This window comes from Nymphalis io, chromosome 6, assembly GCF_905147045.1.
Source record: "Nymphalis io chromosome 6, ilAglIoxx1.1, whole genome shotgun sequence".
Classification (NCBI taxonomy): domain Eukaryota; kingdom Metazoa; phylum Arthropoda; class Insecta; order Lepidoptera; family Nymphalidae; genus Nymphalis; species Nymphalis io.
The window spans coordinates 12,525,587-12,538,601 of NC_065893.1; the positions used below are offsets into that span (position 1 = coordinate 12,525,587).

Here is a 13,015-nt window from a genome sequence, read left to right on the forward strand (position 1 = left end):
ATAATCTGAATTTAAGAGTATCCGCCTGCACAATGACTAAGCTTTCATTATCCAATCAACTAAGCGTTTAGGCAACAATAGCCTCTTCCAATCGAAAAAGAAGTTAATTAATTTGCGAGTGATTTGCTAATAGCCAGTGCTGTAGATACCACTGTATCAGCCGTATTTAAGTGACGGTATATACGGTAAACCCCTAGCTACAGGGGCACCGAACCCGTTTAAGCAAAAATTCGTAAAATATTATTCAAAATCTCACTCGATCTCTAAAGCCGTACGCTAAATTTCCCAGGAAAAAATGAAAATAATATATACATTTGAAAAATAAATTTCAATAGATAGTTTAACTCGTTCCCGATCAAGGCGCCAAATTCGCGTACCTGGAGGTTTGCTTATTGGTCACCGGAGGTGTCGTAGATAAGTTAACATTTATATAAGTATGTTATTTTATGCTCCATTGGTAATTTGGTTTAGTGCTTCATATTTAATAGAAATAAAACAATACCAAAAAATAGCGAAAAACTAAAAAATAAACAAGAAACAAAGTATCACGAACTAACGCGGCAGTTAGGAAGAAGAGCCCCTTAAAAAAATTTTGATACGGGGCCAATCAAGGGCAAGCTACGCCTCTGCTAATAGCTCTGGTATAAGTATAGCTTATTGTATGCTACAAAAATCTCTTTATTATAGCCAAAGCAGCTTGGAGATATTTTTCTGTTCTAACATTACTTTTGCGAGAGTTCGAGGCACGAGGTAGCGCAAACTGGTTTATTCCCAATTCAGTCTCGACATGTGTGTGTAAACACTACAACAATTGTTTATGCTAAGTTGATTTATCTTTTATTTTATCTGTAATCAGATTATTGAGAAGAAAATATGCAATCACAATTATAATCTACATATTAAGGTATATTAAAAATAGACTATATATTAACTAATATTACAGAAATTATAAATAAACAATTGTATGACTCATATTTCTTTATTGCTTGATTTAAATAAAATATCACTTAGTTAAACAGACTCTTCTAATATATATCTGATTAGAAAAAGTAACTTGCATTTATGTAACGAAATATATATTATTTCAAATCTATTTGTACACGTTTTGAATATAACTGTCAAGTTATAATTTTTTTTAGTCGAAAATTGATGCTTTTAAAGTATAATTCGTAAATGTTTTGTTGTTAATATTCTCATTGTTTTGTTTAGTGACATATGTACAAAAAGGTTTGATAATAATAATAAATTATAAAATATAATGTAGCAACCTTTATTAATAACATTAAAATACTTTAAAAGAAAATTACATTTTCGTAATAGTTACTAATTTGCACTTAATTTATAAATTGTTTTTTTTTTCATACCTAACTACTCTAACTTTGTTCCTTATTTGTCCAAAGTGTAAACAAACGGTTGCTTAAACAACATCACAATACAATCACATTAAATTTTTTTTGTATCCAAAATAAAAATAAGGACATATTACAAATTCTTTGTTTCTATAAAATAAAAATTGTCAATCTAAAGTGCACCTTAAACCACAGCGTAAGGTTAATAATAGATGAAATATATTATATTTTGTATATAAGCTTGCTGTTCACACAGTCCATCGCGCCAATTCCAATATTTTAATTTTCCCGCGCTCGCGTTGTGTCACTCAAGATGACAGAAGCATGTACACAGATAATATATATTCATATAAAATACTAATTAATATATTATTGTATATGTGTACATGATTTGTATATACATGTCTGTTTATAATTCATCTCGTGCTTTTCGGTGAATGAAAACATCGTGAGGAAATCTGAATGTGTCTAATTTCATCTAAATTCTGCCACATGTGTATTCCACCAACCCGCATTGGAGCAGCGTGGTGGAATAAGCTCCGAACCTTCTCCCAAAAAATGAGGGAGGAGGCCTTAGCCCAGTAGTGGGACATTTACAGGCTGTTACTTACTTACTATGTGTACATTACACTCAACACGAGTTGGTGGTAATCATTGATAATTCCTTACGCTTTCAAATTAAATTGATACAATAATGTTGTGGAATTTCTAAGAGAACGTTAAAAAGTCGTCAACACAGAATAAACATGTTTTCCAGCAAACGCACCAACACTCACAAAGTTTGTTTACTATTTGTACAAATTGCATTTTAACAATATCTTATAATAATTAAGACAACCTGTTTAACATAATATCTATATAGTTTTTGTTACGCAAATGTAACATTGGAAATTGATTATTACGTATTTATATTTAAAATTAGATATGGTCTATTAAATTTGAACAAAAATTGTGTCGTACGTTAGCCTTAAATGACTAAGACTACCTCTTTAGTAACACAATGACTGAATACAGATTATATTTAATATATTCTGCACTTATGCTAAAATGTATAGAGAGGAGAATATATTTAATCATATAATTCAGACTTCAGATTGTACGTCATATATTAACATAACATATATTTTAAACCGTAACAAAAGCCCTATAACATTCCGGTAATACATTCGAAATTGTACTTAATGATAATAGCTAAAGAGCATTATTTTGCGTCGTAGTCATTCTGTCCTGAGTCCCAACGGATCTAAGAATGGCAAGTCACTCGCTCCATCGCACTCCGCCTGATGGAACAATTTAAGCGGCACTTCTTTCACTTTTTTCGGGATTTTCATTTGTTTAGCGTTCATTTGTTGCTTCGGTTTGGGACCCATGACGACCGGCACGAGCTGCTTCCGGCCGATCGAGTCGGTCGATTGATTCTCGGCAGCCTCTAGCGCCGTTTCAACGTCTATCAAAGCGTGATTGCGGCATTGGAGAAGTGCAGCTAACTGTAAAGGGAGATACACGAATAAAAAAAAAAACGTTAAACAACAACAGCTTCATTTGAATGACAATAAATAATAGGAAGATCCTTCTAATTGTGTTACGATCATTAATTAATTAAATTAGCGTTTTATCGTACTTGGTTAAGCATTCCAAATTCAAATTTATAAATTCATTTAGCTGGTACATTTGAGTTTTGAAAACGTCGCTTATTACCGCACAATGGAAAACATGAAATATCGGTATATTTACGAGTACGAGTTCTACCGTGGCACCAGTGCTGCAGAAACAGCTCGAAGGATTAATGATGTGTACGGCGCTGGTGTCGCAAAAGAAAGCACGGTACGTTTTTGGTTTCAACCTTTTCGTTCTGGAAAATTCGACCCTCAGAACCAACCCCGTGGACAGCCGGAGACCAAAGTGGAAAATGAAGAATTAAAGGCTATTGTGGAAGCGGACCCATCACAAAGCACTTCAGAGATAGCTGCAGGCTTCGGGGTGAGTAATAAAACTGTATTAATCCTAATAAATATAATTAAGTGAATAAAAATTTCACGCATCGTATTTCGAAAGTCGCTTCACATAATAAACAAACGGTCAGGGAAACGTGTCAGCACCTGCACGAGCTGCCGCAGCGGCGGCTCGGCGCGCGGCGGCACGCGCGGCAGCGCGGCGCGCAGCGCGGCCACGGCGCCGGGCAGGCGCGCGCGCAGCAGCGCCAGCGCCGCCAGCGAGCGCGCCACGTCGCCGCCCTCCGCCACGCCCTCCGCCACGCCCTCCGAGCCCGACGACTCCGCCTCCTCCTCGGCGCGCTGCTCGAACGCGACCACCGAGCTCGACGCGTCCAGGATGCTGTCGGGGCTCCTGCGGACCGACTCCCGCTTGACGACGTTTGCGAGCCGTTGCCCGTCGTGTGACGGTTTGAACGAGCAAGGATAACATTTTAAAAGTTGTATTAGAGAAAACGAAACAAAATGTCCAAATGTAGCCATGTCACTGGTGAATGTCTTTTTTGATACAAGAGATATTCACAGTTCGGAGTTTTTTGAATAAAAACTAAATAACTTGCAATTTATAATTTATCGGCTTTATACGCTTAATGCAATTGTAGCTTAATGATTTCATTATTTTTATTTCGTGATAAATGTCACGGAGCGTGAGCCTAACACGCGCGAATGTGTGTGTGCGCGTGCGCGGCTCACGCGTGCGGGAGAGTGTGAGTGTGTGTGCGGCTCACGTGCGGGCGTGCGCGAGGGGCGGCGGCGCGGGGTGTCGGTGCGGCGCGCGCAGGTGCAGCGCGAGCGCGCACACGTGCGGCGCGCCGGCCGCCGACGGCCGCATGAGCACGCACAGCGCGCGCGCCGTGTCCATCGACAGCACTGCGAGGGGTTACACTTCTAAGCGTCATCTAGTTTATACAGCGATCGCTGGCTTCAGTAGCTCCAATAGAAACATCGTGTAATACGGCGGAGTCGTTTTCTACTTACGTATACTTCTAATTGAGATCAGCATGGCGAGTATTATGTAGTGCACGTTGGGCAACATGGGCCCGTCGGAGAAGATAAATCCCCACAGATGCGGGACGTCGGTACGGGGGAACTCCCGTCCGAAGAGTAGCCGCAGCCAGCGACTGTGATTACATATTGAAACTTCGTTAATATTTTTAATAACAGTATTACCAGTGTTAATAATTTAAATCCTTTGAAAAGGCAATAGATTACCATAAGCGCTATGTTTTACTATGAATGTTGTGAAATCAATAGCTAATCATCAAAAAGTAATACTTCTTTTTTTTCTTTTAATAATTCAATAAGATAAACTCCGAAGCAAAGCTATTTACGTTACAATATAATACACTAAAACGGAGTGCGAAATACGCTACGTTATCTGGTATAAGTTTTATGTACATTGGTTGAGTAGATTTTGCTTTCGATTTTTTTTTCTACTTACATTCCAAACAACTCCATAGAGATACCGCATTCAGCCAAATGTGTTGCCAGGTCTGGGTCGAATAACATTAAATATTCCTCTCTTACTTTATCTAAATATCGTATTACTTCGTTTTGATTCTGAAACGAAAAATTACACATTTTTTTTTTTATTAAAAATATATATAATAAATATATTAAAATAAAAAAACGTATTTTATTTATACTAATATTGTAAATGCGAAAATAACTCTGTCTGACTGTTACGCTTATACGGGTAAATAATTGAACCGATTTTGATTATACTTTGTATAAATCAAGGAAGGACATGCGAGTAAAGCCGGGAACATCAACTAGTTATTTATAAATTTGTAACTTCCGCAATGTATATTTCCTGTTTTAACCACGTGCACGAATTACCTTTGTCTTGGTAGAAAAAAAAAAACGTACACTGAATTATATAATATGTATATAATAGTATAGTAATATCAAATTAGTTCAGTACGTGTACAGTCTTCGAGACGGGCAGTCGTCCGCTAGCGGAGGGCATGTCGCCCGTCCAGTAGAACTTCTCCAAGCCTTTCATTATCGCGCTGAATAGCATGCTGCGAAATATGTACAGTTATTTTATATACTATAATGACAGTTATGTGTTAAATATTTTTAAATTTGTTTTATTAATTTAATTTAAAAAAAAAAAAAAAACAAAATCCTTCCTACTAATTACAATTATTTTAATTATTAATATATTTTTTTATGGGAACTCAAAATCATTTATGTTAAAAAGGTTAAAAATATTTTGACAGAAGCGAACTTCATAATTGTGGGTTCAAACCCGGGCAAGCACCACTGTATTTTCATGTGCTTAATTTGTGATTATAATTCATCTCGTGCTTTACGGTGAAGGAAAACATCGTGAGGAAACCTGCATGTGTCTAATTTCATTGAAATTATGCCACATGTGTATTCTACCAACCAGCATTGGAGCAGCGTGGTGGAATAAGCTCCAAACCTTCTCCTCAAAAGGGATAGGAGGCCTCAGCCCAGCAGTGGGACATTAACGGGCTGTTACTGAACTTCATAATTTGAAACGAAAAAAATTGTCACATATATAAGTTTGTGTTATAACTATAATATAATAATATCCTGCGACATTTTTCACACACGGCCATCTGATCCCAAATTAAGCTCGTACAGAGCTTGTTCTATTAAAACCAGACAACTGATATACTACATATACTATTTTTATTTTGTAAATACATACTTATATAGATAATTAAACCCAGACTCAGGACAAACAGACATATTCATGCACACCAATATCTGTCCTGCAATACCCACAAGCTACGGCGTGAAAGGCAAGCCACCAACCACGCCAACCGGCCCGTCATATAAAAATATTAAATATACATGTCTTACTTTATGTTAATACTTACTAACTGTCGTGTTCTAAGTAATCTTCTTGTAGATAATATCTCAAGGTGTCGCTGAAAAACGCAAACATAACATTGTATTATGTACTTTATATACGATTACATCAAGTTTACATAAGTTCCAAAAGCCGTTACGATGAGACCTTTTCGAATGAAACGTTACGTCATCAACTGACACTTTTTTATATAGAATAGGAAGGCGGACGAGTATATGGGCCACCTGATGGTTGTGTGGTCACCAACGCCCATAGACATTGGCATTGTAAGAAATGTTAACCATCGCTTACATCACCAATGCGCCACCAATCTTGGGAACTGAGATGTTATGTCCCATGTGCCAGTAATTATACTGGCTCACTCACCCTTCAAGCCGGAACACAACAATACCAAGTACTCCGGTTTTGCGGTAGAATATCTTACTGGTGGTAGGGCTTTGTGCAAGCTCGTCTGGGTAGGTACCACCCACTTATCAGATATTCTACCGCAAAACAGCAATACTTGATATTGTTGTGTTCCGGTTTGAAGGGTGAGTGAGCCAGTGTAATTACAGGCACAAGGGACATAAAATCTTAGTTCCCAAGGTTGGTGGCGCATTGGATATGTAAGCGATAGTTGACATTTCTTACAATGCCAATGTCTAAGAGCGTTGGTGACCACTTACCATCAGGTGGCCCATATGCTCGTCCGCCTTCCTTTACTATAAAAAAAAAAAAAAATCTGATGAGTGGGTGGTACATACCCAGACGAGCTTGCACAAAGCTCTGCCACCAAAACACTTGTACGTACCGTTAGCAACGCAATCGAATTTATATCTACGTATAATTTATTCTGATTAAAACAAGTGAGGTCGTACCTGAGCGAGCGCGGCGCGAGATTCCTGTCGGCGCGCAGCTCCAGCAGCAGCGGCGCCAGCACCTCGTGCATGCCCTGGCGGTACCCCGGCCACGGGTGCGCGCGCGACCAGTGGAACAGCACGCGCACCTGTCGTGTGCATATATTTAATAGCACTGAGAGATGGTCGTTCCCATTTGGAGGAACTAGTGCGATCGAAATTAAGCACTTTTCACACTTGGTCTCGAGTGAGTGGTAGTAACAGGTTTTTAGTCACTCACCATAAGATCTTGTACGTCCTTATCACGGAAGTAAGCTTCGTCAGGAAATGTTCTGACAACGTCTTGCAGTATCATCGCCTTGAGTTCATTGTCACAAAAGTGTTGTTTCCAAACGCTCTGTTACAAAATTGAAAATAGGATTCAATGAGGATTTAATAAAAAAAAGACTGGCCGCTTTAAAATAAGTAGTAATTTTAAAATGTACGTTAACATGGACCGCGAAAGACGTAGTATGCTCTTGTTGCTAAAGCGATGAATGATGAAAAAATAGAATTAAAGAAAATATTGGGTGAATACCTTTCTTTAACTATTATACGCTTGCCCGGATCCGCCGAGGGCAGAAGGGGTCTGTAGGGCACTCCTGCGCATCGTACAAAGATGCACACATACATATGTCATTTTTCTATGATTGATTTTCAAATTCGCTAGTATACCGGCTGTGTCATTTAAAAACTATTGCCAAACTTTTTTTTTTAATGTTGTAAAAATATTTTAAATACGCAGAATCGAAATATAGCAAAAAGTGATATTTGCATTTTTTTTCAGACGACATTATTCTCCGATCATGCCGATTTTTATTAACACGTGCGAACTAACCACCCATAACAGCCAGTGAATGTCCCACTGCTGGGCTAAAGGCCTCCTCTCTCTTTTTGAGGAGAAGGTTAGAAGCTTATTCCACCACGCTGCTCCAATGCGGGTTGGTGGAATACACATGTGGCAGAATTTCAGTGAGATTAGACACATGCAGGTTTCCTCACGATGTTTTCCTTCACCGTAAAGCACGAGATAAATTAAAGGCATGCTGGCAAATACATCCATGGCGTGTATGCTTTTTTTGAACCACTTTTGAACACTTAATTTTTTAATTATTGTTATTATTGGTCTTTAATTTTGAATATATACTAATTTATTATTTACGTACTAATCGTCACTGAGTATACAGTCACGGAAAATTTGTGAACTGGGTTGCTATAGCTGTGCATTTTTGATTTGAGAGTGCACCTGTGTTTGTGCACACATTTGTACAATAATATGTGTCGTATAGTTGACTAATCTCTTTTGAGATTTGCCGCCGTGGCCGAAATCGGTCATGTGATCATCAGCATTTTGGAGCCTTTGAGACCAATGGTATAGGTATTTCTAAAATATGATTGAGCACATAAAAACAGAATGTATGGTCACATTACTCAATTTCTTTGATCAATTTGGAGACAATAAAATATCTTGAAGATTAATATAAAACAATCTAGGGTTTGTTCTACAAATTATATATCAGCACTCTTGAAGCAGACAATATCTAAATATGTTTGGAGAAGACACTCTTTACTTGGTTTTGTTTGGACATTAACCTATTTAAAATAAACTAATCACCTCTTCCCTTTGTGAAAGTGGATCGTCCCCAATGACTCCTCGTGGATCCATTGACATTTTTTTCCTCAAATCATCATAGAAATTTCTGTGACCTCTTATGCTGCAATTATGAATAAAATTAACATTTTAATATTGAGTTTTTGGATATAACATATTTTCTATAGAAATGAAAAAATATAATGCTATAGACAGATAAATTTGAAGAATTTATTAAAGAATAAAAAATATTTAAAGGTACCAAAATAAACTAAATCATTCATTGTTCAAAATTTAAATATATTTGTTGTTTTTAAACGATGTATCTCTTAGATAACATTATATTAATTGACAGTCAGATTCTACCTCATTAAAATGTCCTCGGATGGTGGAGGAACAGCATTCAGTAATATGGCCCAAGCCAAACTTCTTGGCCGCACTAATCTGTGTTCCACTGCAGCTTTTTTCAAATACTCCATGCTCCATGTTGGAAACTGTAAGCTAGAAAAAAAAAACTAAGCATTAAAATAAGTTATATTATAAAATACTTCTTAATATAATGATTTTTTAATGTGATAACTTAAGTTTATCAAATGTTTGTTTTATTTATCATAAATAAATTATAAAGATCAAGTTTGAAATCATAATAACAGTAAAATATTTAATTGTTAAAGTAATTTAGTAAAATCTTTCTTCGGAAAAATACAATGATTAAAACTAATAGCTATCAAAACGAAAGTAAAGTATAAAATAATAATAACGATAAACATTTGCGGAAATCAAGGAACCAGCGACAAAGAAAAAGTAAAAGAAATATTTAATAATGGAATTGTTTGTACATACTCATAGTCGCTGGCCTCGATGAAAGGTTTTGAAGGGAAACTCGGTGAGCCGTTTGTGTAACTTTGTTCCTACAAAATAAGAGTCCATAAATGAGTCACAACTCGAAAGCAATAATAAAAGTAATTCAGTATATAATCACCATTTTTTACAGGTTTATTTATTTATCATGGTTTTTATTGTTCCACATAACACATTATTATAAATTTTACATTTAAAACCCAAAACACATTCGTAATTTTACAGAATACGACCTCTTTTATCTTGTTTTGGTATTTTTACAAAAATCACTTGTACACTGCTCACAGCTGAACAGACCTGACACTGTCAATTGACTGACACATGACATGTTTTGCATTTTCAAACAAACCAAATGCAGCGAAATTTATTTTAATATTGTTTGTAAATTGATGTTGTACTCAAAATATTCGAATATTTAATTTCCAGGAAATTATCCCCATATATTAAATTAAATTATACTGAACTGTATGTAATGCATTGAACGGTCATTGTATATAAAAATGCTTAATTGCAATTGATTTCAAGCTCAAAATATAAACTATAAAAATATCTTGGAAGATTCACAAATTACAAACAGTAGATTAAGACAAATAAGATATCGATTTTCCATAAAAATGCTTTAATGACTAAGTACTTAGTTGCCATGTTTTAATTTTCTCTTCATTCAAAAGGACTGCAAAAGTAGTCTGTGGCTGTAGAATGGTTGTCTTTCTCTTTTTAGTTAACGAACGCGTTTGTGCATTTTTGACTATTTTGAGTTTGAGATAAGTTTTTCAAATACAAAAGCGATCTCGGAAATTTACCATTACGTCAATCAAATGTTTGGGAGTTATGATGTTATTGGTGTCTATAGTTGACATGGCGCGTAATAATCTCGCTATTGTGTGGAGCGGAGTGAGATCGCAAGCGCTGGTTCTCCGACTACGATGACCATAAAGCAACAGCAAACATGATTGCCAATTTGCCGCTGCTCTTCGCTAACGGGAATCCAACGGCATTATCAAAAATTAGTGCCGACGAGTTAGAGAAGTTCATAACATTCATGGTGACATGTTCTTGGGGGCACGACACAGCGAAAGAAATCAGGAAGCCTCCTTGGTGGCCGAAGGATGTAGTTTTTACACATCCGTTCGTTAAACCAAGTGAAGTTCCAACCGATTGGGAAGCGAGGTTAAAGCATTTAGTTAAAAGATGCTACGATTATCATAAGAGTGCTTTTCTCTTAGTTTTTTCCGCTCAGCTCGCCCGGTACCCGCGAAAGAGGCTAAGGTACGTCGATAACCGTGACCATACTACTTCGCTGTATTATCGCCCTAGCAGTCGCCTTTTAGTAACCTTTAGGAATGAGAACCTTTTCTATGACAGAGAGACACCCTTAGAGGAGAGTGATCCACAAGTGAAATCCGCCGATATTTATCTTTGTGATAATTGTGACAGTCATTTTGATAATTTGGAAGTATTAACAGCACATGAAAGGCTGTGTAATAATGAGAATATACCATCAAGTACATGTATTGGGGGTTTACCTGAATTTCTTTCAGCATTAAAACTACTGCCAGTTGGTGAAAAGTTAGAGGATAGAAATTCAAAAGGTAATGAAAGTGATTCTCGTCCCAAAAATGCAAGAACTGCAGCTAATATTGATAGAGGTCCTCCATATCCTTTTTCATCCCTGGCCTATATGAAAAATGCTAAGATAAATGCTCAGAGAGACACAAGCTATTCCAGGGAAAGGATAGAACGATATTGCTGTACAACAACACCAATTATTAAAAATGTAGTTAGTAAAAGCAAAAATCAACAATTCCCTATAAGGTACAGAAGGCCTATTGATTATTGGCAAAGAAGGCACATTTTTCCTAATCAGAGGAACAAAAAAATACTTGATCTCAATAGCCAGTTATTGCTTTTAAAATGCAGACCTCTGACAGTGGATATTTATAGAATGTCAATGGAGAAGATTCAGGAATATATTGAAAACTTGCAAAGGGAATCCGAGATGAAATGTAATGGAGACAAGGACATAGTGTTTGTTGACGGGCTTGACACAGACCAACCTATTGATGAGGAAATGAAGAGTTGTGATCCTCTTAAAAGAGCAGATAATGATTGTGAAGTGATTGATCTGTGCTCAGATGATGAAAGCCCCATTGTTAATGAGAATTGTGATCCAAGGGCTGGAGTGACTTGTGTGATGAGGGGTGGGGCAGTATTACGTAGGACAGCGGCAACACCACAAGCCCTTCCAGCAGAGCCTTGTGGTGCTCGCCAGCGTCCTCTTTCCTCCCTTATACTGCAACCTCACCCTGTTATATTAATAGCTCATACTCTGAACAATTTACAAACTATAGCATTAGATTAATGTAATGAATTAATGTAATGACTTTAATGTAGTTACATGCTGACAATTATTTATTATCTTCCTGATTAAAATTTTAATGTTCATGTTATGTTTTATTTCACAAAATTAAAGATAAAAAAAGTTCTTATGATTTAAAAGGTTATACAAAATGGCGGTCTTTAATATGTCGCCAATTTACCTTATGAGTAAATTAAACTATATATAAAAAGTTCTTACTAAATATCGCATTTTTTTACGGAATGCGTATTTTTAATGTATATAATCTAGAAATATTCTACAAACAGTATTTTTAAGAAACTCAATGTCAATGATTTTTTTTGAACTGACTACGATTCGAAAATATCGAACTGAATTTTAATTAAATATATTGTAGTATATTATTCAATACATATCAAACACGAATTTTGTAAAATTGTTGACGCATTTTAAATTAACAAAATCTGTTTCTTATCTATATATATTCAAATTGGGAACGCAACGTCATTAATAGTTATAATATAATCGAAATAAATAATTACTCATGATCATATTTTTGATGGGTATACAACAGGTTATTTTTTTTGTTGTTGGGAAAATATTCAAAACAGTTAAGTCATTTTTGACATTACGTACAACGTACGTGATGTAGAACTAAAGGAAATCTTTTAAACTAAATTGTCAATTAGATTTGTTCTATCGTTGCATATTGTCCACTGACTTTAAATTTTGAAAGAATGACGTATTGAGGATGAACAGAAATACTTGTTTGTGTATAAGTGCTAAGAGTAAGGTTGTATGGTGTATAAAGCAATATAAAATGGCAAATGGTAGCCGGCATAAAGTAAAATCTGGTAGACATTTGTGTGTTTTCTTCGAAACGAAAGTGCCTATTCGTTAATTGTAACTTTATTCTAAATAACTTTTTCATAATAATCTTAATGTTATGGCAACCCAATTGACAATTTAAATAAAGAAATGTCACTTGTTACATAAAATTGTGATTAGATTTATAAAAGTTCAAGTTTATCAGGAAGCATCGACTTAATTTGTTATAGTGCTTTTCTTTACTTAGATTGTCATACCTATTCAGCAGATAAAAAAATAATTTGTAACTTTTTTTGTATAATTATGTAAGATAATTGTATAAAGCTAAGGAACA

At 35.9% G+C, this 13,015-nt stretch overlaps 2 protein-coding genes across 2 annotated transcripts; one reads left to right on the plus strand and one right to left on the minus strand.

Annotated features, from left to right (window-relative positions):
* Positions 1-1,053: 1,053 nt before the first annotated feature.
* Positions 1,054-9,809, minus strand: LOC126768926 (TBC1 domain family member 5). Its single transcript, XM_050487389.1, has 13 exons — positions 9,637-9,809; positions 9,498-9,565; positions 9,021-9,155; positions 8,679-8,778; positions 7,305-7,421; positions 7,046-7,173; positions 6,196-6,246; positions 5,265-5,364; positions 4,782-4,900; positions 4,319-4,461; positions 4,069-4,210; positions 3,449-3,695; positions 1,054-2,836 (listed from the first exon to the last, which is right to left on the minus strand). Exons 1-13 carry the CDS (start codon positions 9,637-9,639, stop codon positions 2,567-2,569), a joined length of 1,623 nt encoding a protein of 540 aa, XP_050343346.1. The 5' UTR covers positions 9,640-9,809; the 3' UTR covers positions 1,054-2,566.
* Positions 9,810-10,195: 386 nt separating this feature from the next.
* LOC126768950 (uncharacterized) lies at positions 10,196-11,960 on the plus strand. Its single transcript, XM_050487434.1, has one exon. It carries the CDS (start codon positions 10,465-10,467, stop codon positions 11,875-11,877), a length of 1,413 nt encoding a protein of 470 aa, XP_050343391.1. The 5' UTR covers positions 10,196-10,464; the 3' UTR covers positions 11,878-11,960.
* Positions 11,961-13,015: the final 1,055 nt, after the last annotated feature.